Here is a 24,908-nt window from a genome sequence, read left to right as displayed (position 1 = left end):
CACGTCTTGCACATGGCGTCCTCCACATGCTTGACCAGAACATTAGACTGCGTTTCTAGATGCAGTAAAGCCCAGGTGTAGTGGAGTCCATCATGCCTAGTGTGTTTGGGGTCAGTGTTGTGTGGCTGTGGCCCTGCCCACTCCCTTAACCTTCTCAGACCCTCGGGGCCTTGGCCCCCGACCTGTGGCTGGCTCTGAAGCCCTCTGCCCCTGCTCTCCACGGCACCCTGCCTTCCTGTCTCTCCTTCAGCCTTCTGTGCACAGGTTCCCAGTTCCCGTCCATCTGCGAACAGAACGGGTCCACCATGAGAAAACCAACGCAGGGGACCCCGTAGAGACACCACAGGCAGAGGCAGCTGTGGGTCTGGCCCAGGGCAGCACTGGCCATGTGCTAGCCTTCTGGGGCTGCGGCCCCATCTACTGCTCCCCCGGCTGTGTGCCTGCAGCTTCCTCGTCCTGTGCCCCATGCCTCACCAGTTCCTTTTCTTTTAGGATTCTCTTTTCCCCGCTGCATTGGCACATTCAGGGTGGCTCTGGAGATCCAACCCGGGGTCTTCAGTGTGTGCCCTCTGTGACACAGTGGGCCTCTGCCCCTGCCTGTATGGTCACAAGACACCCCACCCCCACCCCCGTGCATCATTGACCTTTTGGTTTGACGGATTGTTTTTAAGAGACGTAGGTAATGTGTGCTTCCCCAGTGCACGCTGTTCCTAGAGCTCCCGGTCGCTTGTGCCTTCTGTTCCCTCCGGTGTGAACACTGACCCTGGTGTCCCCAGAGTGTGTCCGGTGCCTAGTCTTTCCCGCAAGGTGCCGTGTTGGGAGTGGGCTTCTGGGCCTGGTTCCTGTCAGGCTGCCAGCTGGCTCCCTGTGTGGCGCATTCAGTCTGCCCGGGCGGCAAGCCTGTCCTCCAGGATCCCAGCTGGTGAGTGTCCCTCTGGACATCAGTGGGTCTGACTCCAGGAGCTGAGTCTGAGTCTTAACGTCTTCTGTGTCCTCAGTGCCCAGCTCAGGCAGTCTTTTTTCAGGCTGCAAACCACAGACAGTGCAGGACACCTGCCTGGTGTCTGTGGCCTGCTGGTCCCGTCATCTCTGTTTCTGGGTTGTTTTCTGTTCTCTTTGTCTTGGGTTCTTTTTACCTGTTCCTTTGAAAGCTGGTGTGTTTTGCTGGGTATTTTGTATTCCTCTAAGTATTTTGAGCTGTAAGTCCTTCAGACAGTCTGCACCTTTGGGGACTCGTTCTTCAGTCTTGTTGGACCAGATCAGAGCCAAGCTTGGTCCATCCCCATCCTGCTTCCTAGAGCTGCACCTGGCCCAGGAAGCCAAGTGCAGGGGTGGCTCGGTCCTGAGCTGGGGGCCGTTGCCTGTTTCTCCCAGAACCTTTCCCTGCTCTGGTGTCCTCGGGGTCAGTGTGTGGGTGGCCACCGGGCCTCGGGTTCTCTCTGCTGCCCTCACTGGGCCATAGCAAGTGGGGACGGTCATGCAGCTCCTGTGTCTGCTTCCTGGTGGAGCTGGTAGGCAGGCAGGGGTCGCTCCAACTCTGTTGCTCCATGCTTGCTCCTCACCCCTCGGCACGTGGGATGCAGGTCATGTCACATGGCGCTGAGTGTGTCCTGCTGCTGCACTGCCAGTGCTCAGGTGTGGGCCTGTCCTTGTGCAGCCTCTCCCAGGCCGGCCCCGTCCTCCCTCCACAGTGCAGTGTGGGCCTGCTGTCCCCCAGGCCGGCCGCGTCCTCCCTCCACAGTGCAGTGAGGCCTGCTGTCCCTGCTGACCCCCAGGCCGGCCCCGTCCTCCCTCCACAGTGCAGTGAGGCCTGCTGTCCCCCAGGCCGGCCCCCTCCTCCCTCCACACTGCGGTGAGGCCTGCTGTCTGCCCGTTGCAGGCCAACATCGCCGAGGTGGAGGTCTCCATCCCTGCCAAGCTGCACAACTCTCTCATCGGCACCAAGGGCCGCCTGATCCGCGCCATCATGGAGGAGTGCGGGGGCGTGCACATCCACTTCCCTGTGGAGGGCTCCGGGAGCGACACGGTTGTCATCAGGGGTCCCTCCTCTGATGTGGAGAAGGCCAGGAAGCAGCTCCTACACCTGGCGGAGGAGAAGGTGAGCCCACGCGCGTCCCCTCCTGGGGAGCCCAGCACCCTTTCTCCATGGCCCATCGGGAAGCAGCTCCACAGCCAGCCCTGGCTGAGGGCTGAGCCTGGCGCCGTGGCCACGCTGTAATCCCGGCACCCAGCAGGACAGCAGGCTCCAGGCCAGCCTGAGCAACTTGGTGGTTCCTTGTCCCAAAGTGAAAAGTGCTGGAGGTGTGGCTCAGTGGTGAGTGCTGGGGTTCATCCCCAGTGCCACAGAGATTAGAGGGGGGACAGGGGGCTCCACAGGAGCCACTGGGTTCAAGTCCCACGACTGCAAAAAGATAAAATAAGAATGTGTGCGCGCGCGTGTGTGCGTGCGTTTCGTGAAGAGTCTTAAAGGGGCTGCATCAGTGGCTCCACTGCACTGGACAGGGTGGGGTCCTGTTTGTCTTCTTGTGGAAGTCCACGCCTGCTTTTGAGGCCGTCCTGCCTTGCTGCTGGGCTGGGTCTGCCTCTGGGTGGCCTGGCTCTTGGGAATGGCCTTTGTCGGAAGGGTGGCAGCTGCTCCCCTGCTACGTTCTTCCTGCTGTGGCCCAGCCTCTGGTCCAGAGGGCCCCTGGGTCCTGATCACAGGGCTGTGCATCCCCCCGCTCCTCCAGGAGTCTGCTGAAGACACTGGTGTCTGACAAGGGCACAGGAACTGCTTTTGCTGGGCCCTGGTTTTCTGGTTTGTTTTAACCTTTACCAGAATTTTAGGAAGGAATAAGAAATTCTTCTAACAGTTTTCCCCCATGGTGTCTTGTTGTTGTTGTTTTGGGGAGAGGGGTTCTGGGGGTTGAACTCAAGGGCTTTTGATCATTGAGCCACATCCCCAGCCCTGTTTTGTGTTTTCTGTAGAGACAGTGTCTCGCTGAGTTGCTTAGTGCCTCGCTTTTGCTTGAGGCTGGCTTTGAACTTGAGATCCTCCTGCCTCAGCCTTCCGAGCTGCCGGAATTCATGTTTTGTTTTTAATTGGTACGCCGTCGTTGTGCATTCTCATGGGATCGTTGCTATGAGTTCGTACACACACACACTGTAACAATAACTTGGCCACTTCTACTGCCCAGCACTCCCCTCCCTCCCAGCCTGGTTTCTTAGTGTCAGTGGGGCCTTGTTCTGCTGTGTAAGGTCTCTGGCTCTTCGCTCACTGTGCTCTTGGTGATAGTGGCTGAGTGGAGCTGGGCATGGCTGCTGTGCCTAGGCCACGCAGCAGCCCTGAGTGCAGGAAGGTGGCCCTGGACCTGGGGCGATAGGGAAGCAGGGTTCTGTGGTGGGACTCTCCTGACGTGCACATCTGCTGTGCCCATGCGCCCAACCCCAGGGCCTACATGGGGCCAGCACCTCCCACTGCACAGTCCCACACCCAGCAGGTCCAGATCAGTCCTTGCTGGTAAGTGGGGCGACCAGGGTCCCAGTCTGCACCTGGCTGCCATCTTCCGGTGGCTCTGCAGAAGACCACGAGTGCCATCCATCTGAGTGTGTGTGCCCGTTGAGGGGAGATGCTCCTGCTCACCAGCACCATGGCCAGTGTGGCAGTGGGGGCTCACACACTGGGGGTTGGTTTCTGCAGCAAACAAAGAGCTTCACCGTGGACATCCGAGCCAAGCCAGAGTACCACAAGTTCCTCATTGGCAAGGGGGGCGGCAAAATCCGCAAGGTGCGTGACAGCACGGGTGCCCGCATCATCTTCCCAGCCGCTGAGGACAAGGACCAAGACCTGATCACTATCATAGGAAAGGAGGACGCTGTCCGGGAGGCACAGAGGGAGCTGGAGGCGCTGATCCAGAACCTGGTAGGGCACGGGCCTGGGTGTGGGGCTTGGTGCCACTGGGTGGGGCTTCACCTCCCCTTCCTCCCTCTCTGCACCAAGGATAACGTGGTCGAGGATTCCATGCTGGTGGACCCCAAGCACCACCGCCACTTCGTCATCCGAAGAGGCCAGGTCCTGCGGGAGATCGCAGAGGAGTATGGTGGGGTGATGGTCAGCTTCCCGCGCTCTGGCACACAGAGCGACAAGGTCACCCTCAAAGGTGCCAAGGAGTGTGTGGAGGCAGCCAAGAAGCGCATTCAGGAGATCATCGAGGACTTGGTAAGGCCCAGAGGCTGTGGGCTGGCGCTCTGCCCGTCCCCCACTTCCCTGCCTGCCACCCAGCACGCCTGCTATGTAGTTGTCAGGGGCCACGTGAGGGAGGCCTCTGAGGGGAAGAGGGCACCAGGGCGAGTCCCTGGAGCAGCCACCCGAAGCACAGGCTTTTTTAAAGCCGCCTCTTGAGCTGTCCCTGTGCACCCTGGAGGCAGTACCCCCAGGGACCGTATCTGTGGGGCATCAGTTGTGGTGGACTCAAGCTGCAGCACCCATTTAGAGGGAGGATGGGCCCTGCCGCCCTGCCATGGGGTCACCTCGGAAGAGCGGGCGTAGGTGGCAGGGCACGCTGAGCGGAGCTCAGGGACCGACCCAGCTCTTCTGTCTCTGTGTTTGTGTCCACCTCAGGAAGCCCAGGTGACGGTGGAGTGCGCCATCCCCCAGAGGTTCCATCGATCTGTCATGGGCCCCAAAGGCTCCAGGATCCAGCAGATCACTCGGGATCACAATGTCCAGATCAAGTTCCCAGACAGAGAGGAGAACCCAGGTGGGTCCTGCAGTGCGACGGCTGCCGCCCAGGGTGGCCACACAGGCTGGCGTGCACTTCCCTGGCGCCTCTGCCCTGCCCCTTGCTCAGTGCTGGTGGTGCTTGGACCCCAGCCGTGGAGCCCTGATCTGGAAGGTGGCCCAGGTCAGCCAGCGCTCATGGGGGACAGGGCTTATGGGCAGCCATGGGCAGCTGGGGTTTGCAGGGTCAGCCCTGAGACGTTGTCTGGGTTCAAATGTGTGTGGGCAGCCTCTTCCCCTGCTGCACAGCACAGTAGGCTGTGTCCCATCTGTCACCTGGTTGTGCTTGGGGACCTGACAGTGGGAGGAGTGCCGCAGGATGTGCACCCTCTTGTGGACTCGTCCTCGCGGGCCCCGTTTGGCCTCAGGACCTTGCAGCCAGCTGCGTTCACTCAGTGTCACTAGCGTGACACCCACAGGGCCTGTCACATGCAGCCATTGCAATCCCCCTACCTCACTTGGGCTGCTTTGTGGAGGAAGCCAGCTGAATCCTGTTGCCTGTGTGTCCACAGTCACACCTGGACGGCCAGCTGCACAGACCCGTCCAGGTCACAGCCTGCGACCTTGCCCACCCCTGCATCCACGGAATTTCCACAGCGGGTGTCCCTTAGGTGGCTGTGACTGGCACACCTGGTCCCACCTGGTCTGTGTTCTGCGGACGGGCCCCGTGCTCCTGGCCTCCCGCTGCCTGTTCAGAGGCAGCTTACTGGACCAGCTGTGTGGCCTGTGCTCAGCTGCACACGCAGGGCTGCTCGTACTCTCACACACTGCGAGCCTCGTCCACTCCTGTGGTGTCTCACAGCCCCTGTGAGACCTGCCGTCTGCCCTCCCTGCCCAGACCTCGGCTTGGAAGATGAATGGACCTTCCCTCCCTTTCCCACGCTCACATAGCAGGCGCTTGACAAATAGCAGTGACAAGCAGAGGTGACACCTCTCCTCTCCCCAGTCCCCAGCACAGAGCCAGCTGTCCAGGAGAACGGTGAGGAGGCCGGGGAGGGCAGAGAGGCTGAGCCTGGCTCTCCACGGAGGTGCGACATCATCGTCATCTCTGGCCGAAAAGAGAGGTGTGAGGCAGCCAAGGAGGCACTGGAGGTGCGTGGCCTCCCCAGGGGCTGGGCAGCTGCCCTGGTGACCAGGGCACTTGGTTTCTTCACTGTGGCCCTGAGGTGTAAGCACAGGGCCCCGGCATCACGGAAGGAGCAGCCACCTCAGGCTCGTTACGACCGTGAGTGGTTGTGGCGTTGAACATTTATTGAGTGCCACCCACGCTGGTCCTGGTGTGAACACTGTGACACCACGGTGTATCTGCCTCAGAAGGACAGGGACTCCAGCTGTAGCGCTCACCTGCAGAGGTGATGGGCGCAGGGCAGTAGCTGTCAGACCCAAGTGGGGCCGGGCAGGCGACCCGCCGTCAGGAGGATCCCACAGGGACCTCGGATGTGTAGGAGCCGGGCTTGGAGGCTGCATGCCCTCCCTGGGGGCCTCAGGCCTGCTCTTCAGGAGGGCACTGCCAAGGCTGAGCCCTGTCCTGTTCCTGCTTTCCATGGGTCAAGGTCTGGTTAGCTTATCAGGGCACAGGGCAGGAGGGACAGGGCCCTGAGCTCAGGCCCTCTGCTCTCGGCCCAACCTTGCCCTTCCCACAGGCTCTGGTTCCTGTCACCATCGAGGTGGAGGTGCCCTTTGACCTTCACCGTTACATCATTGGGCAGAAGGGAAGCGGAATCCGCAAGATGATGGACGAGTTTGAGGTAGAGTTCCTTCCAGGCTGTCATGGAGGTGGGCTGCACACGACAGCTCCCTGGGGACGTGCAGGGGATGTGCCCACGGCTCCAAAGCGCTGCCATCCCTTGGGGACCCTTGGCATCACCTTCTTCTGCTCTAACCTCCTTCCTGCCCTCCCTCTGGACCCCCCAGCCTGGGCTTGTGACCTGGGGCCAGCTGCTGACACCTGCTGCCTGGCCCCAGACACCATCCCTGCTCCCAACTATACAGGTGAACATTCACGTCCCAGCTCCTGAGCGGCAGTCTGACGTCATTGCCATCACCGGTCTCGCTGCTAATCTGGACCGAGCCAAGGCCGGGCTGCTAGAGCGCGTGAAGGAGCTGCAGGCTGAGCAGGAGGACCGGGTGAGTGGGGCCGGGCAGGATGCACCCCCAAGGGACCTGGACCAGAGAGCCCTGTGGGAGGAGCCAAGGGCCAGGCAGTCTTCCCCGTTACGACAAGAGTTGGACCACTGCATTAATTTGTGATTCCAGGAGAAACATTGTGGTGCCTCAGGCCCTGTAAGGAATGTGGCCAGCAAGCCCAGGACTCCCTGCTGTGCAGTGGGGCAAGACTCCTCCTCGCCCCAGGCACAGTGCCACGTGCAGGGTCTGAGCGCCACCTGCATGTGAGAGGGTGGTCGGGGGCCTGGAGCAGATGCCACTGTGGGAACAGGGCCCACCATAGGGACGGTTGCCGCTCACCCGGGGAGTGTGCTCAGGCCAGCCCAAGCTCCCGGGCCCTCTGTCCTAGACGTGGCGGCTGCCTCTTCCTCGGCTTCTCCTTAAAAGTCCAGTGGGTCTCTTCACATCAGCCCTCAGAGCCCGGCAGGCCAGCCCGGGAGAGTGCTGATCAAGGGTGCCAACCCCAGGCACCTCGGCTTTCTCAGAGCAGCCAGCGTCTCTGTGCTCGCTCTCAGCTGTGGGTGGGGGTCAGGCCTGGATCACTGGCAGAGGGCACTGTAGCAAGGTGCGTGTGGCTGAACGGCCTCTGCCTCACTCTCTTTCTAGGCTCTACGGAGTTTCAAGCTGAGCGTCACTGTAGACCCCAAATACCATCCCAAAATCATCGGAAGGAAGGGGGCAGTGATCACCCAGATCCGGCTGGAGCACGACGTGAACATCCAGTTTCCGGACAAGGACGATGGCAGCCAGGTGAGCGTGAGCATGGTGCTGGGACTCAGTGGGCTTCCCTGACCTTGCCGTTGACCTGGAAGCAGTAGCCAGACACGCTCCAGCCAGGCGCCCAGCTGGGGTCAGGGATGAGTTCACAGAGCAGGTCTGAGAATCTGATCTGGCTTGAGGTGTGACCACATCTCTGCCCCTCGACACGGGTGTCCCTGGGGACCTTGGGCGTTTCCCTGTGCCCACTTGTTCAGTCTTGGCAGGCAGGAGCCCCAGCAGGTCCTTCTTAGGCCATCATGCTTGTCCACCAGCTCCTAGGGCCCTGGGAGCAGGTGGACCTGAGACACCAGGGTGCAGCTCCTCTGTAGCCTATGGCCTCCTCACTGCTGGCTCAAGACGAATCAGAAGGCAGATCCCGCTCCCACCTCCGGCACTGGACTTTCCTGCCTCACCCTCAGGTCCATTTCCAGCTTGGTCCTGCCCAGATGTTGGCCATCCTGCCCTCAGGCTGGGCCTCTCTGGGTGGCCCCGGCTGCCCTGCGAGATCTCTGCTTGCTGGCGTGGGCTGGTTCTTCTAGCACACCTTGGGCCCAGCAGGACCTGCCCACAGAGCACCAGCAGCAGCTCACCAGGCCCTGCCCACCTCAGCATGTCCAGCAGGGCCCCCTGCCCTCCCTACTTCTTATTCCACTGGCCCTTGCATTCCTGGCTCCTGGTTCTGACTGCCCTGGTGCCCGTGGGTTGGCTGCCACCATTTTCCCCTAACTACCAGTTTTCAGGTTAGATGTGGAGCTCAGCCGCTCTGGCCAACACCCACAAACTGCAGGTGGAGCAGGCACAGCTGTCCCCTGCTGGGCGTGGCCAAGCTGGGCTGCTCCCGTCAGGGACAGATCCTGCCTCCCTTGCCCCTTCCCGCTGGTTCTGTCTGCCCTGGTGTCCCCTCCAAAGTCTGTGGTTCTCCGCTGGGTCTGTCCCTCACTGGGACCAGTTCTTCCCTGTCCTGAGGACCAGCACTGCAGCTCCTCCTCTGCTTCCCATCTGCCCACTCTTCTGGAGTCCACACTCCTGCTGGCCCGTCTTTATCAGCAGTGTCCTTTCTGGTCCTGTGTTGGTTGTCTGGTGGACACAGTGCTGAGTGCCCTCAGCCTCCTTCCTTCTGGAGCTGATGCTTATTTTTCAGGGCAGTGTAGACGCCTCGGCCCTCCAGCCGCTGCCTCGGGAGCCCAGCAGGACGCCCCCTTCTCTGACTGCCTGCTCCTCTTTCAGCCCCAGGACCAAATCACCATCACAGGGTACGAGAAGAACACAGAAGCCGCCCGCAACGCCATCCTGAAGATCGTGGGTGAGCTTGAGCAGATGGTCTCTGAAGACGTCCCGCTGGACCACCGTGTCCACGCCCGCATCATTGGCGCCCGAGGCAAAGCCATCCGAAAAATCATGGATGAATTCAAGGTGAGTCCCCGGAGTGGCCAGAAGCCCGGGAATGAGAAAGTGCACATCCTCCTTGGATGCCCGTGGTCACCGACTCCTGCGCCCCACAGGGCAGGGCACCTGCAGGCTGGCAAGCCAAGTGGTGCGTTTCTCCAACATGGTGTCTCGGGGACCCCATGCCCCTGAGCCCCCCCCCCCATGCAGGGGGGGACGAGCACCGAGAGCAGGGACGAGCACCGAGAGCACCTTCACCAGGACACTCCTGGAAACGGGCCTCCCTCGGCCCCTGGGCTAACATGTGCTCCTTCCAGGTGGACATCCGCTTCCCACAGACTGGAGCCCCAGACCCCAACTGTGTCACTGTGACAGGGCTCCCGGAGAACGTGGAGGAGGCCATCGACCACATCCTCAACCTGGAGGAGGAATACGTGAGTCGGGACCCGGGGAGGCAGCCAGGGCAGCTTTGCGGCAGTGGCCCTCAGGTGCTGCTGGCCTGGGCTGATGCCTGATGAGACGCCCCTCCCTGTCCCACAGCTGGCCGACGTGGTGGACAGTGAGGCTCTGCAGGGCTACCTGAAGCCCCCCGTGCACGAGGAGTCCAAGGCCCCCTCCAAAGGCTTTGTGGTGCGGGACGCGCCCTGGACTGCCAGCAGCAGTGAGAAGGTCAGCGGCCTCTCTCCCTCTGCTCCATGGCCCTGGGGCGGGGGGCAGGGGGGATGGGCCGCCGGCCAGCTGGCAGGCCCTGGAGGCCATGTGGGTGCCCTTGGACCCCAGGCTGAGGCTGCTTCTCCTCTCCACAGGCTCCTGATATGAGCAGCTCTGAGGAGTTTCCCAGCTTTGGGGCTCAGGTGGCCCCCAAGACCCTCCCTTGGGGCCCCAAACGATAATGATCAAAAAACAGCACCCTCTCCAGCTGCTGAGCAAACCCGCCACACAGTTGGTCTCGGTCTGACCCAGCGGCAGGGCCCCAATTGCTGACGCTCCCCCCTCCCGAGGTCTCGCAGTGAAGCCTGACGGCCGGCCCTGTCACCACCTCCCCAGGCCTGGTCGTCACCCAGCGGGCTCAGGGGCTGCCCCTGGGTGGTGCCCCAGGACAGGTGCCACCATGTTGAACACTAAGCAGAGGTCATTGCGCATTTGTGGTAAGACTCCAGCTTCCTGGTCACCCAGCATGCGGTCAGCACTGACCTTCACCAGAGCTCCACAGCAGCGGCTCGGAGTCGACTTCCTGTGTCATGACCTCAGGAAATAAATTTCCTTGACTTTATAAAAGCCAAACGTTTGCCCTCTTCCTTTCCCACCTCCCCTGCCCACTGCCTGTCCCCCGGACCCTCTTTTTGGTGGACTGCAGCTGGCCTCTGGCTGAAGGGTCTGCTCAGCACAGGGAGCAGGTGGGAGGAGTGCCTGGCTTAGACAGCGGGAGGCCCAGGGCAGCCTGGGCCCTACGCCGCACCCGTGAGCCTGCTTCAGGTGCGACAGTACCAGGGCTCCTGGTGCCTCCTGGGCTCCGGGGTCTGTGGGTGAGCCTAGAGGTGAAGCCGTGTGAGTGTGTGCCCCTGGGCCCTGTGGCTCGCATCCAGTGGAGATGGGAGCTTGACACTCCACTCCCCGGCTCCGTCTCAGCAGTCTTCTTTCTACCTCAGCTGGTGTGTGGGGGTCTTGAGCAGGAGCCCGGCTGCGGAGCTGGGGACAGGAGCTGCGTGCCAAGGCTGGCGCCCTCCAGGGGGCGCTGTTCCTGCGGTGGAACTGCCCCCAGGGCCCAGGTTCCCAGTCCTGGGGCAGGTTTCACTGTCGCTGGGCCAAGGAGTAAAGCAGGAGGACCGCAGGACTGGGTGCTGAGAGCTGCTGGCCAAGGAGGGCCTGGGCGTGACAGGGGCCCTCCGCTGGCCAGGCTGAAGGGCCCTCAGGAGGGAAGGTGGTCCCCGGCAGCAGCGTCCGGCCCAGCCACCCTGTGCCCCTCCAGGCCTTCTCTGGAGGTGCTGGGCCCACTCACTCCAGTCACTCAGGCTTGGCCATCTTGAACCCCAAGCTCTGGGACTGCCCAGAGCTGCTTCTCCCAGGTCTGCCTGTGGCTCCAGGAGCTCAAGCCGCCTCGCGTGCCGTTGACAGGCCAAACCCAGGCGGGGAAGGCCTCTGCTTCTCCAGAGGCCAGCAGCCTTCGGTGGGTTGGGATGACCTGGGGCAGGAGGCAGGGACTCTGCCTTCCCAGGGGCGGGGAGGCCTTGCAGGGAGGGCTATGGCCCTCCGTCTGCATGTGCTGGGGCGCTTTCCCGTGGAGCCCTGGGCTTCCTGGCCCCCACACCACCTCTGGCCTGCCCTGTGCTCTTGCTTCTTTCCTGCAACACCCTCCTGCAGGGCCCAGCCCTCCCCTCCCAGGAGACGGCCCTGTCCTCACAGGGCGAGCCCGGCATCTCCATGTTGCTGAGTTCCGTCGACGCAGGTCCTCGAGCCGCTCAGGGTCCCGCACCCCTCTCCCTTGGTTGTCATAAAGACTGAGATGACTGTACCCATGCCACGGGAGGCCCTTCCTGCGGCTGAATGTCTTCCTGTTCCGTCTCTGTAGCTGCGTTCATCCCTCGGCCTTAACTTTTGCCATTTGGAAATGATATGCAAACACCTGTAAAGGCTCGTGAATATGGATGACACTGGAATTTTATAGATTCTAAAATAAAAGCCGGAATCAGATGCATTGCGTGTTCTCGTAACTGTGGTGGGTGGCAACATGCTGGGTGGTCCTCCCAGCGAATCCCAGCACTGAGCACTGTCCCCACCTCTCCAGAGCCACAGTGGGGGAGCCGGCGCTGCCCGCACCCCACCCAACTGCTTCCGCTAGCTCAGGGTGCTGCCTGCCTTCTCTGCACCGGCACTCCCAGCAGGGCCCCCAGCACCCAGGCACCAGGGGGCCCAGCGCGAGGGTGGCCAGGAGGAGGTCACTCCAGCCCCCACGGGGTGGGTGAGTGTGAGGAGCCAGTGGCACCCCTGCTGCCAAGAGGACAGGCCCCCACCTGTGACAAGGACCTAGGGACCCAGTGGTCCCACTCCTAAGCTCACTCCCTGCAGCTGGGCCCACGCTGTGTGTGACCAGTGAGGCAGCCCAGTGAATGGCCACCGAGACACCCACACCCCAGGAGGCTGCCGTAAGTGAGGGGGCCCCGCAGCCCCCGTGGTGGGTGGGAGAGCCGGGGTTCCAGGCTCTCGTAGGCCCCGGCCCACCCGTGCTGGTCCCGACAGCGCGTCCACACGAGATCCCTGTCCGGACGGCAAGCTCTTGGCGTTCCTCTAAGTCTGCCTTAAGATTTGAGCTGAAGATGGCCGTGACAGAAAGAAGCACCAGCCGGTCGCAGGGCCACACCTGTGGTCCCAGTAACTCAGGAGGCTGAGGCAGGCGGGTGTTGAGTTAAAGGCCAGCCTCAGTGACCTAGTGAGACCCTGTCTCAAATTAAAAGTGTGGGGGTGTGGCCCAGCAATGGAGTGCCCCTAGATTCCACCCTCGGCGCTGAAGCAGAAAAGCAGGTCAGCGGAGCCTGGTGCTGGCTGGGTTCTCCACGCCCCCAGCACCCGCGCCCCCAGCACCCCTGGCGGAGGTGAAGAGGCGAGTGGACAACTGGCAGCTCACTGCTCAGCACAGGGCCCTGGTCTGAGGCCAAGGGTTGCCTTGGCTGAATGACACGTGGCTGAGGACCTTGTGTGTGAAGAAGTGTTTCCCAGGGGGACGCATGGCCAGGTCCCCGGACACCCCAGTCCCACTCAGTGCCCTCCCGGAGTCAGCCAAGATGGGCCCGTGTCCACGGTGTTTATTCAGCACCATCTGTCATGGCAGAGGAAGGGACCTCAAAGGCAAGTGGACAGAGGTAGGAAAAGCGGGCATCACAGCAGCTGGCCGAGTTGGCAGAGGGCCAGCAGTGCCAGGTCAGAACTGCCCAGGGAAGCCACCCCATGCATGAGCCGGAAAGGTCTGCGAAGACCGCTGAGCACCACAGGACGCACTTCGTCCTGTGTCCTGGCTCATGGGGCTTGTGAGGGCAGAGGGGCACCACGAAGGCCACCCCTGTAGCTGCAGGCCGCTGGCCTCAGGGACCCTGAGGGGTGTCCAGCGGGGCCCGTGACCTGGGGGACAGGAAGCGAGTTGTCTCCCTGGCGTGGTTAGAGCCCAGGACAGGCGCGGTGTCCTGCTCAACACACCCAGGCCCATCAGGGAGAGGTGGCCAGGGTCCCCCCTCGGGCGAAGGGGCAGGCTGTGGATGGACAGGCTGGGTGGAAGCGCTCGCCCCACACACTGCCAGTGCCTGCTCAGCCAAGTAATGCTGGATTCACCTTGAGCTCCCCGGCTCTGGGATATTCAAGACGTGGCCAACACAGGTCACCAGTGCTGGGAGGAGAAGGTCCAACCCCAGCCCTTGGCAGAGCCAATGCCCAGAGCAGCCTGCAGGGCGCAGGAGGCCTGGGCTCCAGCACCTGCTCCGCAGGCATGGCCCACCACCATGGGCTCCACCACCTGCTCCCCAGGCATGGCCCACCACCATGGGCTCCAGCACCTGCTCCCCAGGCATGGCCCACCACCATGGGCTCCAGCACCTGCTCCCCAGGCATGGCCCACCACCATGGGCTCCACCACCTGCTCCCCAGGCATGGCCCACCACCATGGGCTCCAGCCCCTGCTCCCCAGGCATGGCCCACCACCATGGACTCCAGCCCCTGCTCCCCAGGCATGGCCCACCACCAAGGGCTCCAGCACCTGCTCCCCAGGCATGGCCCACCACCATGGGCTCCAGCACCTGCTCCATAGGCATGGCCCACCACCATGGGCTCCAGCCCCTGCTCCCCAGGCATGGCCCACCACCATGGGCTCCAGCCCCTGCTCCCCAGGCATGGCCCACCACCATGGGCTCCAGCCCCTGCTCCCCAGGCATGGCCCACCACCATGGGCTCCAGCCCCTGCTCCCCAGGCATGGCCCACGACCATGGGCTCCAGCCCCTGCTCCCCAGGCATGGCCCACGACCATGGGCTCCAGCACCTGCTCCCCAGGCATGGCCCACCACCATGGGCTCCAGCCCCTGCTCCCCAGGCATGGCCCACCACCATGGGCTCCAGCACCTGCTCCCCAGGCATGGCCCACTACCATGGAGCCCACCCAGGGGTGCATGGCCCACCACCATGGAGCCCACCCAGGGGTGCATGGCCTGCGAGCTCCCAGGGGACAGAGGCCAGCAGGAGGGTGGAGGTGCAGGGAGCTCTGGAGGACCAAGAGGATGGAGTGGAGTCTCCTGGCCACACCGTCCACGCACAGGCCCGGACTAGGCAGAGCGTGGCAGGGACAGGGGCTGGTGGGGTGACAGTGCTGCTGGCAGGCCCCTTGGCTACCTCCAACACGTGCAAAGGCCAGGAAGATGGCCAGAAGGTTCCAGTAGGTCCGCGAATAGTGTCCATCATGGTGTGCCTGCAGGAGACAGGGGCCTCTCTGTGCACAGGACCAGGCAGCAGGTGCCTCTGCAGTGGACTTCTCACCCCCCTGCCCCTGCCCATTCCGCTGGCTCTTCAGGGTGCCTGAAGTGGGGGGGTCCCAAAAGCAGAGCCACTGCGCGTCCTGCCCCACGCTGGACTACACATGGCGTGCCTGTCACCTGGCCACCCACCAAGTCCGTGCCTCTGTCTGGCATCAGCCTGCTCGCACCAGGGGACGCGAGGCCCCGGCCTCAACAGGACTTCAGTCCACTTGCTCAGGTGGAGCACACACCCCCAGCTGCCCAGGAAAAGCTGCCTCAGCCCCCAGGCTGCAGAGGACCCGGCTCCTGGCGGACATCCTCCTGGACGGGTCAGGTGGTGAAGACGTGGCTGTCCCTGCGGTGACATGAGTGCTCATGGGCACTCCACATAGAGCATTACCAAGAAAAAAGGGAAAAAAAACATATTTATTTTTTTGCAGGTAACGGGGCCCCAAGCATGCCAGGCAGGTGCTCTACCACGGAGTTGCATCCCTCTTTTTATTTATTTTTTTTTTTCATTTTGAGACAGGGTCTTGATAAATTGTTTAGGGTCTCAATAAGTTGCTGAGGCTGGCCTCAAACTTATAATCCTCCTGCCTCAACCTCCTGAGCACTAAGATTACAGAAATCTTCAAAATTAAAATGTATCCTTGAAAACAAACCCCTAATGAGTGGAGTTTTAAATGGCAAAATGTCATGCACAGCAACAGGAACAGGAGCTGGAAATACGTGGGAGGCATAGGAGAGGTGAGGAAGCCTCCGTGGGATCCACAGCACCTTCTGAATCTCTTTGGGAAACACACCTCCTTAACAGACACCTGTTACTGAAACAAACTGTGGAAGACGGAGAGGGAATCTACGATGTAGCTAAGAAAACTCAGGTGACAAAAGAATAATATTCCCCAAGACCTGAGAAAAGCAGCTTTGAACTAGAAACTTGAAAGGCAAGAATACAAAACTATGTCCACGTCCATAAGAACTAAGGATCTTCCCACCACATACCCTCCCCGAAAGCACATCTTCTTGGTAGCACTGGAGAGAAGCCAGGGCCTGGGGCGCACCAGGTTCCTCTCACCGCGGCCTCCAGAGGAACTGGGGTCACAGGGGTGCGCCACAGCTCCTGGCTCCTGAAGACGTGACTTAGCAAGGTGCCGAACCAGAGGGAAGGTACGGGGAACAAGTGCAGCCACTGACCGGTCAGCACCCACGGCCTGGCCGACAGATGGCTGAGAACGTTCACTGTGTGCTTGTGGTTTAAAGAAAAGCTAAACTTTTGCCACGATGATAAGAAGGTGTGATGAGTGCACACAGCCCAGGAAGGCCTTGTCATGCACAGCAAGAGGAAACAGCTGAATCCACCCAGTCTCCTGAAAATAAGTCGTTAAGAGTGTGTGTTAAAATGTGCACACTGGGGATACGGCTCAGTTGGTGGAGCATTTGCCTTGCATGCACAAGGCCCTGGGTTCCATCCCCAGCACCACAAAAAATAAATAAATAAAATGTGCACCCTGGGCCAGGTGCAGTGGTGCACACCTGTCACCCCAGCAGCTCAGGAGGCTGAGGCAGGAGGATCAAAAGTTCAAAGCCAGCCTCAGCAACAGCAAGACACTAAGCAACTGAGTGAGACTCTGTCTCTAAATAAAATACAAAATAGGGCTGGGGATGTGGCTCAGTGGTTGAGTGCCCCTGAAGGCAATCCCCAGTACCCCCCAAAAAATGTGGGCATGGGCTGTGGCTCAGTGGTAGAGTGCTTGCCTTGCACATGTGAAGCACGGGGTTTGATCCTCAGCACCACATTTAAAAAAACAAACAATGGTATTGTGCCCATCTACAACTAAAAATAAATATATTATAAAAAAAACATGTGCGGGCCGTGGTGTGATCCCAAGGAGGAGGCTGAGGCAGGAGGATCATGAGCTCAAAGCCAGCCTCAGCAATTTAGCCAGGCCCAAAGTCACTTAGTCAGACTCTGTCTCAGAAAAGGGGTGGGGAGACTGGGGGTGTGCCCCTGGGTTCAATCCCCCATACCAAAGCCAATCGTCTGTCAGTCTAGGGGTGCAGCTCAGTGGTAGAGCACCCAGGTTCAAGCAAACCTGACAGCCACCATCCTGGAGAGCTTTAACCTGCCTCCGGGGGCCCACTGGGTGGGGGTCGGGGAGGACGGAATCATCCTGGACCTCCCTCCCACCTCCACCCCAGGGCTGGCGTCGAAGCCCCCTGGGCTCCAGGAGGAGGAAGGCCCGCCAGCCGCAGAGGCTGTATCTGAAAATGGGTAGCAGCCGCGCGGACTTGCACACGGAGCGGTGCGAGTCGCGGTGCGAGTCCGAGTCCTGCTGCTGGCCTCTGCTGCCAGCCGTGGTGTCCCTCTGCCAGGGGACGCTGTCCCTGGCCTCAGCAGCATGGCAGAGGCGGGCAGGTCGCAGCACAGGGCAGGGCTGCCAGGCCTGGAGCTCATCGGGCTCCCTTGGGGACGTGGCCCCGCCACATGGTACCAGGTGGGCAGGGGAGGGAGGCCAGCTGACAGCTGGCCGAGCGCAGGTGCGGGAAACTGGAGCGCCATGGGCAGGCAGGGGTGTTCCCGGGGCCTCCTGTCGGGGTTGCCAAGGATTCCAGGGGCCGTGTCGCCAGGGTCGCAGCGCAGGGCCCTTGCCACCCGCCGTGACTGCAGCGCGGCGGCAGCTGGGCTTCCCTGATGTCTTGGCCGTGGCCTGCCGCTGGCGCCGGTGGAGATCCGCCTGGATGCGCGCAGTTCGTGCGGCCACATGCCCAGGACGTCGGCGTCTGTTCCCCATCCTGGCGGTGGTCAGCAACGTGAGCGCGGGTCGTGAGCGGGGGTCGGCCAGGGGTGAGGAGCGGGGCGCAGCGCTACTTCCAGGGGACACACGCACGTGACCTGAGCGGCCTAATGGACTTCGCGCGCTCCACCCACCTCCACCACAGCGCAGCTGGACCGCATGTGCAGGGTGCAGGTGAGGCCCAGGGCGGGAGAGGCAGGGACGGAGTGGACAGGGGACGGGAGGGGACTGCTGGACAGGAGACGGAGCGGGAGGCGGGCAGGGACGGAGTGGACAAGGGACTGGAAGAAAGGGCTGGGCAGGGGGCGGAGGGGGAGGCAGGCATGAATGGAGTGATCAGGAAACAGGAGGGGACGGCGGGGCAGGGGGTGGACTGGACGGGAACAGGAGGGGACGGCGGGGCTGTGGAGATGGGGCAGTGGGCAGAAGGGGCAGGGTGGGGGTGTGCAGGACGGCTGGTCTCTCCTCTTGGTAAAGGTAGGTGCTGGTTTCCGGCCATGCCCCGTGGCCCCTGGGCTTTGCCCTGCCCTGTGATTTCGGCCTTCTTCCCTTTGCAACTCTCTCCTAAGTCTGGGTCTCTGAGTCCTCGGCTCCTTACGGCTTCCTTGTAGCAGCGCCACTCTGACTTCGCGGCTAGCTGGAGCTCCCTGGCCCCGGGCCCTCCCCTGGACCCTGGGCAGCTGGGTTTGGGGCTTACCTGGCCTGTGTTGAGCGCCCACCAGACTCGCACACAAGGCCAGCCTGTGGGGCTCTCTCCGGGGTGTTCCTTCCCCCTGGAGGCTTCCGCGGGACCTGGCTGGTTAAGTGTGTTTCCCATTCACTTCCCGTGAGCTGGACGAACCCCTGGTTCTGTTTCTGAGTGAGGGTCTGCATGTGCTCACTAGATCAGGCCTCTGGATTCTGTCTCCACCCAGTGGGCCCCCGGAGGCAGGTTAAAGCTCTCCAGGATGGTGGCTGTCAGGTTTGCTTGAACCTGGGTGCTCTACCACTGAGCTGCACCCCTAGACTGACAGACAGACTGATTTTGGTATGGGGGATTGAACCCAGGGGCACATCCCCAGTCCCCCCCACCCAGAGCCAGCTCCTGGCCTCTCTGCAAGCCCAGGAGAATCCATGTCCTCCAGGGGCTGGGACACAGCTGTGCACTGCTGACAGGGTCCCGGGGAAGCAGGCACTGTGGGGTGTCCGTGTAGACTTGGTGACACCTGGGAGCAGCACTGCTCCGTCACACACAGGGCTCTGTGTGTTGGTGTCACCTACGTGAGGCACCTGTGTGTGATGGCTTCTGGGCTGTGGCTGGTCCCTGACTCCAGGTAAGGCCAGAGAGGTCACAGAGCTCCCCCGGGTTCTGCTCCACAGGATGGCGGAGCCGGAGCACAGGCTGGGCAGGAACTGGCTCAGGTGCAGCTGGACCGGAACCCAGGAGGCGGCCACTTCACCGTGACTCTCTGGCCCCAGCCCACCCCGCCCTTTCCCTGGGCCTGCCTTCAGGTGCTGGGGTGCAGCCAGAAGGGCACTCAGGGCGGAGGGCGCATCCCCAGGCTGTCTTCACCACCACGCAGCTCCTGCCTGAGGGTGCAGGCAGCTTCAGGAGCAGCGCAGGGCGGCCCACCTCCCGCCAGCGGCCTTTGCCCCTTCCCCCCCCTGCCCTCTCCAGGCCCACCACTTCTTTAAGAAATGGGTTTCTTAATACATGAAATACCAGTTTTGAAAAGACTTTTTGAATTTTCAGCTCTACCTGAAGTAAAGCAAGTTCTGTGATCTGTTTAAGAGAAGCTCACACTGTTGTGATGCACAAAGGTGGCGCCAACAGAGCCAGCCTGGGTCCCCCGGTCTGCCTTCCAGCCTGGGCCTGCCTGTCCCCTGTCCCCAGGAAGCTTCCTGCCACGTCACCGAGCTCCGGTAACCATGAGAGCGTGGATAGCCCACCACTGGCCTCTGTCCGCTGGCACGGGGCCTGGCACCTGGGCCTAGACAGACACCCCTCGTGTGGCCCCGGGCAAGACCCCACAGCCGAGGGGCGGAGAAGTCTGAGAAGACCACGAAGCAGCCCACCACCACAGCTGGTAGGAGCCGGCCTGTGTAGAACCCTGGGAAGGGGACACCCGGGTGGCTTCAAGGCCCCAGGCTGGTCTGTGTCCCAGTGTGACTCGAGGGCCAGAGCCTTCCGGGAGGAACCCGAGGCCAGGGGTTGCCCCTCCTTCCTGAGCCCGTCTTCAGCTTGGGACCCTGCCCCTTGCCATGCTGACCTCCAAGCAGAGGCCCTGGGGTGGCAGCTCACGGGGCCCTCCCCCTCCTGGGTGACCCTGTCCCTCCCTGCTCACGTCCACTCACACACTGGCTAGTCTGGTGAAACCCCTTGGCAAGAGGCACAGTGCCCACCCACCAGTGTTCTAGCCCTGGGGAAAGTGGGGTTCATTCCCAACACCTCCCTTACCCCACCCACCCCTCAGGGCCACTGACAGTCCAGATCCTGGCCTAGTGTCCTGGCACTGGATGCCTGCATTGGCCAGGAGGTCTGTGTGGAAACCAGATGGTGACCCAGCCTTCCTTGCCCTCCTGCCTGGCCTTGCTGTCCCAGGGGACAGTGGGGGACAAGAGCAGAGCCCAGTGAGGGCAAACTGCACAGGAAGTCAGATGGGCACCCACCACAGGGTGCTGGCCTGCCTAGAGAACAGGGGAGGACAGTTCTGCCTGGACGGAGGCGGGACGAGGGGCACCCCAGGATCTGTGGGCCACATCTGGTGGGCGGGGACCATGGAGGCTGGAGTCAGGAGGGGTACACCTGGGTGAAGGGGTCCCAGTCCCCTCCCTGGGGCTTTGAGAGGCCAGGCCTTGAGCAACCACAGTGCCTAGTGGCTGGTCAGGGCTGGCCAGAGTGGGAGTGTGGACCCGGCAGGAGGGCGTGTAGGGCAGAGCTTGGCAGATGGTTATGAAGCGAGGATCCAGCGGAGGGGCCTGGGTGTCCCCAAGGCCTTGGCAGGACTCACCAAGCCAAGTAAAGGGGCACCTTCTCCCCAAAGCCCCTGTGCAGGTGCCCCAGCGTGCCCAGCGTGGCACTGGCGAGGCCAAGGGCCTGCAGGCTCTCTGGGGTACTGTGAAGGGACCCTGGGGTCCAGAGGCCTCTGAGCTGGGCAGTCCACGATGGCAGAGCTTTGCCTGCCCCCTGAGGGGAGATCCTTCCAGGTTGAGACCTCAGTGCTGACCAGTCCTGTGAGTCCCCCCTCTGTGCTGGGAGAGGGGCAGACAGGCCCGGGAAGACCATGGCGAGAGGCACAGCAGGCCTCAGGGTGCTCAGGAAGGGTGCTTGTGGGGAGCCGTCCTCACTCGTGGCTGGGCGGCTCCGGGTCTGGCTAATCTGTGTCGGAGCTTTCCCGGCCCTCTCCTGATGAGAGAACCCGTCTGTGTGGGGGTGTGACTGACCACTGACCCCGGGGCCCAATCACTGACCCTGACCTTGGAGTGCGGCCCCCTTCAACCTTCATTGGATGGAATTCTCCCCTGAATTTCTTGTTCCCCAATAAAAGGCCACTCCCTGGCGTGCTCCCTCTCTCTCTCTCCTGCTGGCCCTGAGTAATCCCTGCTGCCCTACAGGTGGTTAGAGCTGGGAACCAGAGAGGGGAGCCGTCTCGGACCTGGTCATAGAAAAAGGTAACTGAGTCTGTTTTATTTCGATCTCGCTAGTTAACTTTTTGCCAAGAACCTCATTAATGAAACCAGTGCGCTGGTCGAGTGGTGGAGGTGCTCTGAGCAGGGCACATCCGGGCTGAGCCCTTGCATTCCTGGACAGCTGAGAGTCCAGCCAGGAGGACAGTGGCTGTACACGTGTTGGCAGGGGCTGAGCTGCATGCACTGGCTGCCGCTCTGGGCAGGGGCTCCTCCTCTCCCAGCCACATCTCCCAACGCCAGGCAGCTTGCACCCATGACCGCTCCGCTGAGGCCTGAGTAGCTGTCCCTGAGGTAGCCGCGTGGGCCTTGCCTGCTCAGCCAAGGAGGCTGAGCACGGGCTCCTGACCCACAGGCATGCCTCCTGTCAAGGACGTGTTGTGATGTCAGGGACCGGCACGGCACCACAGCCCCACACCCAGCTTCTTGGAGGGCACAGGTGGCCTGTCTTCCCCAGCAAGAGGAGCTGCTGGACGAGACAGAGCTGCCCCAGAGCTGCCCACTCATGGTGTTCAGGGCGGGACCCACTGCCCCACCTCCCCCAGAGGGAGACACCCCGACGCCCAGATCCAGGCCCGGGCTTGGACGCACATGGTGCAGGGGAAGGCAGCCTTTCATCTCGTGGATGCAGGGGGGCTGGGCCAGGATGGGAAACAGCTGCAGGGTGGGTGAGGGATGGCGCTGGTCCTGTGACTGCAGGACAGGGACATCCCAACTGGCCCATCTTAGAGCCCAAGCCACAGGTGGCTTCATGCAGCTCTGGAAAGTCCCTGAAACAGACCACCGAAGGCAAGCAAGCTCCTAGTTAGAAACGCAGACCTCGCTGGCCACATGGTCCTGCAAGGCCATCCTGGATGTGACCCAGGCCCGCTGCACACAGCCTGCTCTGGACCCTCATCCCGGGTTCCAGTTCCATCAGGACACTGCCCAGTTCTGTGCCAGCCAGGCCCCCACCTGGGCGTGGTGTCCTGCCTCTCTGTCCCACATGCTGCTGTGGGCCCTGGGCATCTCTGGGGCACCAGGCAGGGCCATGGGACCACCTTTCACTTGACCTGGTGTGCAGTCTGGCCATGTCCCCGCCTGTCCTCAGTCCCAGCCTCATTCTCTCCTGTGGAGTGAGGTCAGGGGTGAAAGAAAAGTGACCACAACACTCAGAGCCACCAAGACAACAGAGGAGAAGAGAGAGAGAGGGAGAGAGAGCGAGAGAGAGAGAGAAGAGGGAGAGGGGCCCAGCAGGAGGGAGTTTTTATAGCCCAAATCTAATGGGGTCTCTGGGTCTGCAAGCTGCCTTGTTGGCACAGGGGGGTTGAGTGCTCGGCCTTGGGGGGGGGGCTTGGGTGTTTGGGCTTGAAGCAAACAGGTGATAAAGAGCCAGACAGAGGGTTGAGTGGCCAGGTCACCCTGACATCTGTTCAGCTGGCCCTGCAGACAGCTCACTCAGCCTGTCCTGCACCTAACATTCCTCCCTTTTTGTTTTTCTAAGTGAAATGGGGGATCACGTAAAGTCCTCTGGCTACTTCCTGCTTAATGGTGGGCGGTGTTGGGCCTAGAAGGGGAAGTGGAGGGATGTTTGGGGGACAGGTCTGAGAACACCAGGGCAGCCAGAAATAACACCCAGTGGCTACAGACAACTACTGTGGTAGGGTGAAGTCCATAAAGGTTCCTTGAAGCCACAAGTCGTGGATGGCATTGAACCAGTCCTGGGTGGAGGAGATTCTTGGTATCAGCCACTGGTCCTGTAGCAGGGACTCTAGGAAGTATCGGAGGTGGCTTGGTTGACTCCAGTCATGTTAAGGGGGACAGCCCGATTGCAGCCAGTGGAAGGACAATTGCCTTGACCCACAGACTGAGAGCGGGTGGTGCCATCCTGGTGCCAAGTCACTTGGATGTTGAAGCGCCATCTGTGGTTGGGATAGAAACTGGAGAGAGATTAATGATTAGTGAAAGAAGAAAAGGGTTGACGAAAAATTTTGAGTTTGGTGGGCGTGGTGGAAGTCCAGGACTGGACATTTGGAACAAGTGCCTTTTTAAGGTGGGAGACATGGTACCAGGGGGAGTGGCCCAAAAGTGTGGTCACCATTGGGGTAGTAAGTATGACCGCATGGGGTCCCGTCCAGCGAGGTTCCAACAATGGAGGATGCAGTTCCTGAAGTAAGACTGCGTCACCCAGTTGAAGAGGGTCCAGTTCAGTTCCTGGTTGTGCTGGGGAGGAGGCAGTGAATGGCGCAGGAAGGCCCCGGTCTGCGTGCTCCCTGACTGGGTGGAGGCGGGAAGCCTCAGCCTGGGAATGAGCCCCTCAGTGAGTGAGGATGGGGGCACGGTGTCAGCGGTTTCCCTGGAGGTAGGGAAGGCATCTCTCCGACCTGAAAAAGTATCACCCAGAGTAAGTGGGCAGTGAAGCTCTGTGTCCAGGCGTGTGGGGGTCGGTCTGCCAGTCCTGTCTGGCCGGTGGCTCCTCGTCTGAGAGGTGGGGAGCTTGCGTTTGACGCTTCCCTGTGGGGATGCTGGAGAGCAGGCAGACCAAGCAGAGTGGACCTGCCTGCCGGAGAGTAGCTCTCATTCCTAGGAAGTGAGAGAGGGTTGTGAAATCTGGAAAAGGGGCCAGGGAGGGTTTTAGTGGGGGCAGAGTCTCTGGAGCCGGAGGAGTTGGTCCTGAGTCCTTGGTGTCCTTCTTGGGCATCAGGGGCTGGTAGTTGATTGACTGGCTGGAGAATTTGTGTACCTGATCTTGCAGGAACTTCCGTAGGCAATTTAACATACATGGTCCTATGAGGAGAAGCACAAAGAGGACTAACGGGTCCTGTGGGGGAGCCAAGGCCATACTTGATGAACATTCCCCATGGAGCCTGTTGCCTAGTTGCTTTCTCCTCTTTTCTAGCTGTTCTTGTCCTTCATTACTGCCAGGAATGACTGTTCTGGCTTAACTGTTTGGTAGGTGTTTAAGATCAAGCTGGTCAAAACTGACTTTGTTTCTATTGTCAAGAGTCAGCCGAGTTCCCATAGGGGTCACTTGTGGGGGAACTTGAGAGCAGCTTCTCAGTTCTGCTAGTGCCATTGGCGCTAGGATGGGTCCAGGCCTTGCTTGACCACGTGGCTTCCCTCGGAAGCATCAGGGATGTCTCCCTTCTCTGATGAACCTCCTCTTCACAGCATGTGCACTGATTGGCTTTCTGTTCCCCAGGGGTCTCATTAATCTCCCTGATCAGGAGGTTATGTGGCCCAGAGCTGCAAAGCCTTTTGGAGAAGTCCCCTATCCCTGATTCAGACTGACTCAGAGGGCCAGAGCCAAATATTGGTTTTCTTGGCCCTTTTAATTTAACTTTAAGTATTGACCTTAAACATCCAGCAAAGTCAGATTCACCTTAAATTGAGAGTACTGGGCTTTAGCTGAAGTCTGGCCCACTTTAGAGTCATTCTGACATGAGGTAAGATGGGAGGTATAGCCTTATCTCAGGTAAGGCAGGGCTCTTTATAAATCTTAGGTAAAGTGTTCTAGTATTGAAGCTGATCTTTGTTTTTAAATATCATTTTATAAAGTTTACATATATAGTTGTTCAAGGTCACATGAATACTAGCTAACACAATATGATATTACATTTAAATTGTACCCAGTGTATAGAACTTTATATTAATCTTATTGATAACAGGTCTAGGTGTAGAAAATTAAATGATATAAATAAATCTCCAACATGTTATTTTTATAAGCCTAAAATTACCATGCAACCTTTTGGAGAATATCAGCTTGATATAATGTTTTTTTTTTTTTCAAAGCTTCTTATCTTAATGACTTATATACCTGGAAAATATGAATACATTTAATATACAAAGAAGAGTAACAGTACCACAATTGCTATAGATGTTTTTATATTAATCAAGGTTAGCTCTTA

At 60.6% G+C, this 24,908-nt stretch overlaps 1 protein-coding gene across 4 annotated transcripts in view; it reads left to right on the top strand.

The window, feature by feature from the left end:
* Positions 1 to 11,759, top strand: part of Hdlbp (high density lipoprotein binding protein) — a 53,708-nt gene extending 41,949 nt beyond the window's left edge. For all 4 annotated transcript variants that reach the window (XM_026414764.2, XM_026414766.2, XM_077791344.1 and 1 more), the window contains exons 17-28: positions 1,880 to 2,098; positions 3,680 to 3,901; positions 3,980 to 4,198; positions 4,601 to 4,739; positions 5,706 to 5,851; positions 6,403 to 6,507; positions 6,752 to 6,886; positions 7,532 to 7,675; positions 8,912 to 9,097; positions 9,388 to 9,504; positions 9,611 to 9,739; positions 9,877 to 11,759. In XM_026414764.2, the coding sequence (XP_026270549.1) occupies positions 1,880 to 2,098; positions 3,680 to 3,901; positions 3,980 to 4,198; positions 4,601 to 4,739; positions 5,706 to 5,851; positions 6,403 to 6,507; positions 6,752 to 6,886; positions 7,532 to 7,675; positions 8,912 to 9,097; positions 9,388 to 9,504; positions 9,611 to 9,739; positions 9,877 to 9,963 (1,848 nt within the window). In that variant the 3' untranslated portion in view covers positions 9,964 to 11,759. The remainder of the gene's footprint in view (positions 1 to 1,879; positions 2,099 to 3,679; positions 3,902 to 3,979; positions 4,199 to 4,600; positions 4,740 to 5,705; positions 5,852 to 6,402; positions 6,508 to 6,751; positions 6,887 to 7,531; positions 7,676 to 8,911; positions 9,098 to 9,387; positions 9,505 to 9,610; positions 9,740 to 9,876) is intronic.
* The last annotated feature ends 13,149 nt before the right edge of the window (positions 11,760 to 24,908 follow it).

The sequence above is a fragment of the Urocitellus parryii genome, chromosome 1 (assembly GCF_045843805.1).
Source record: "Urocitellus parryii isolate mUroPar1 chromosome 1, mUroPar1.hap1, whole genome shotgun sequence".
Lineage (NCBI taxonomy): Eukaryota > Metazoa > Chordata > Mammalia > Rodentia > Sciuridae > Urocitellus > Urocitellus parryii.
Note: the sequence above shows the minus strand (reverse complement) of the source record. Positions and strands in the feature narration are given on the sequence as shown.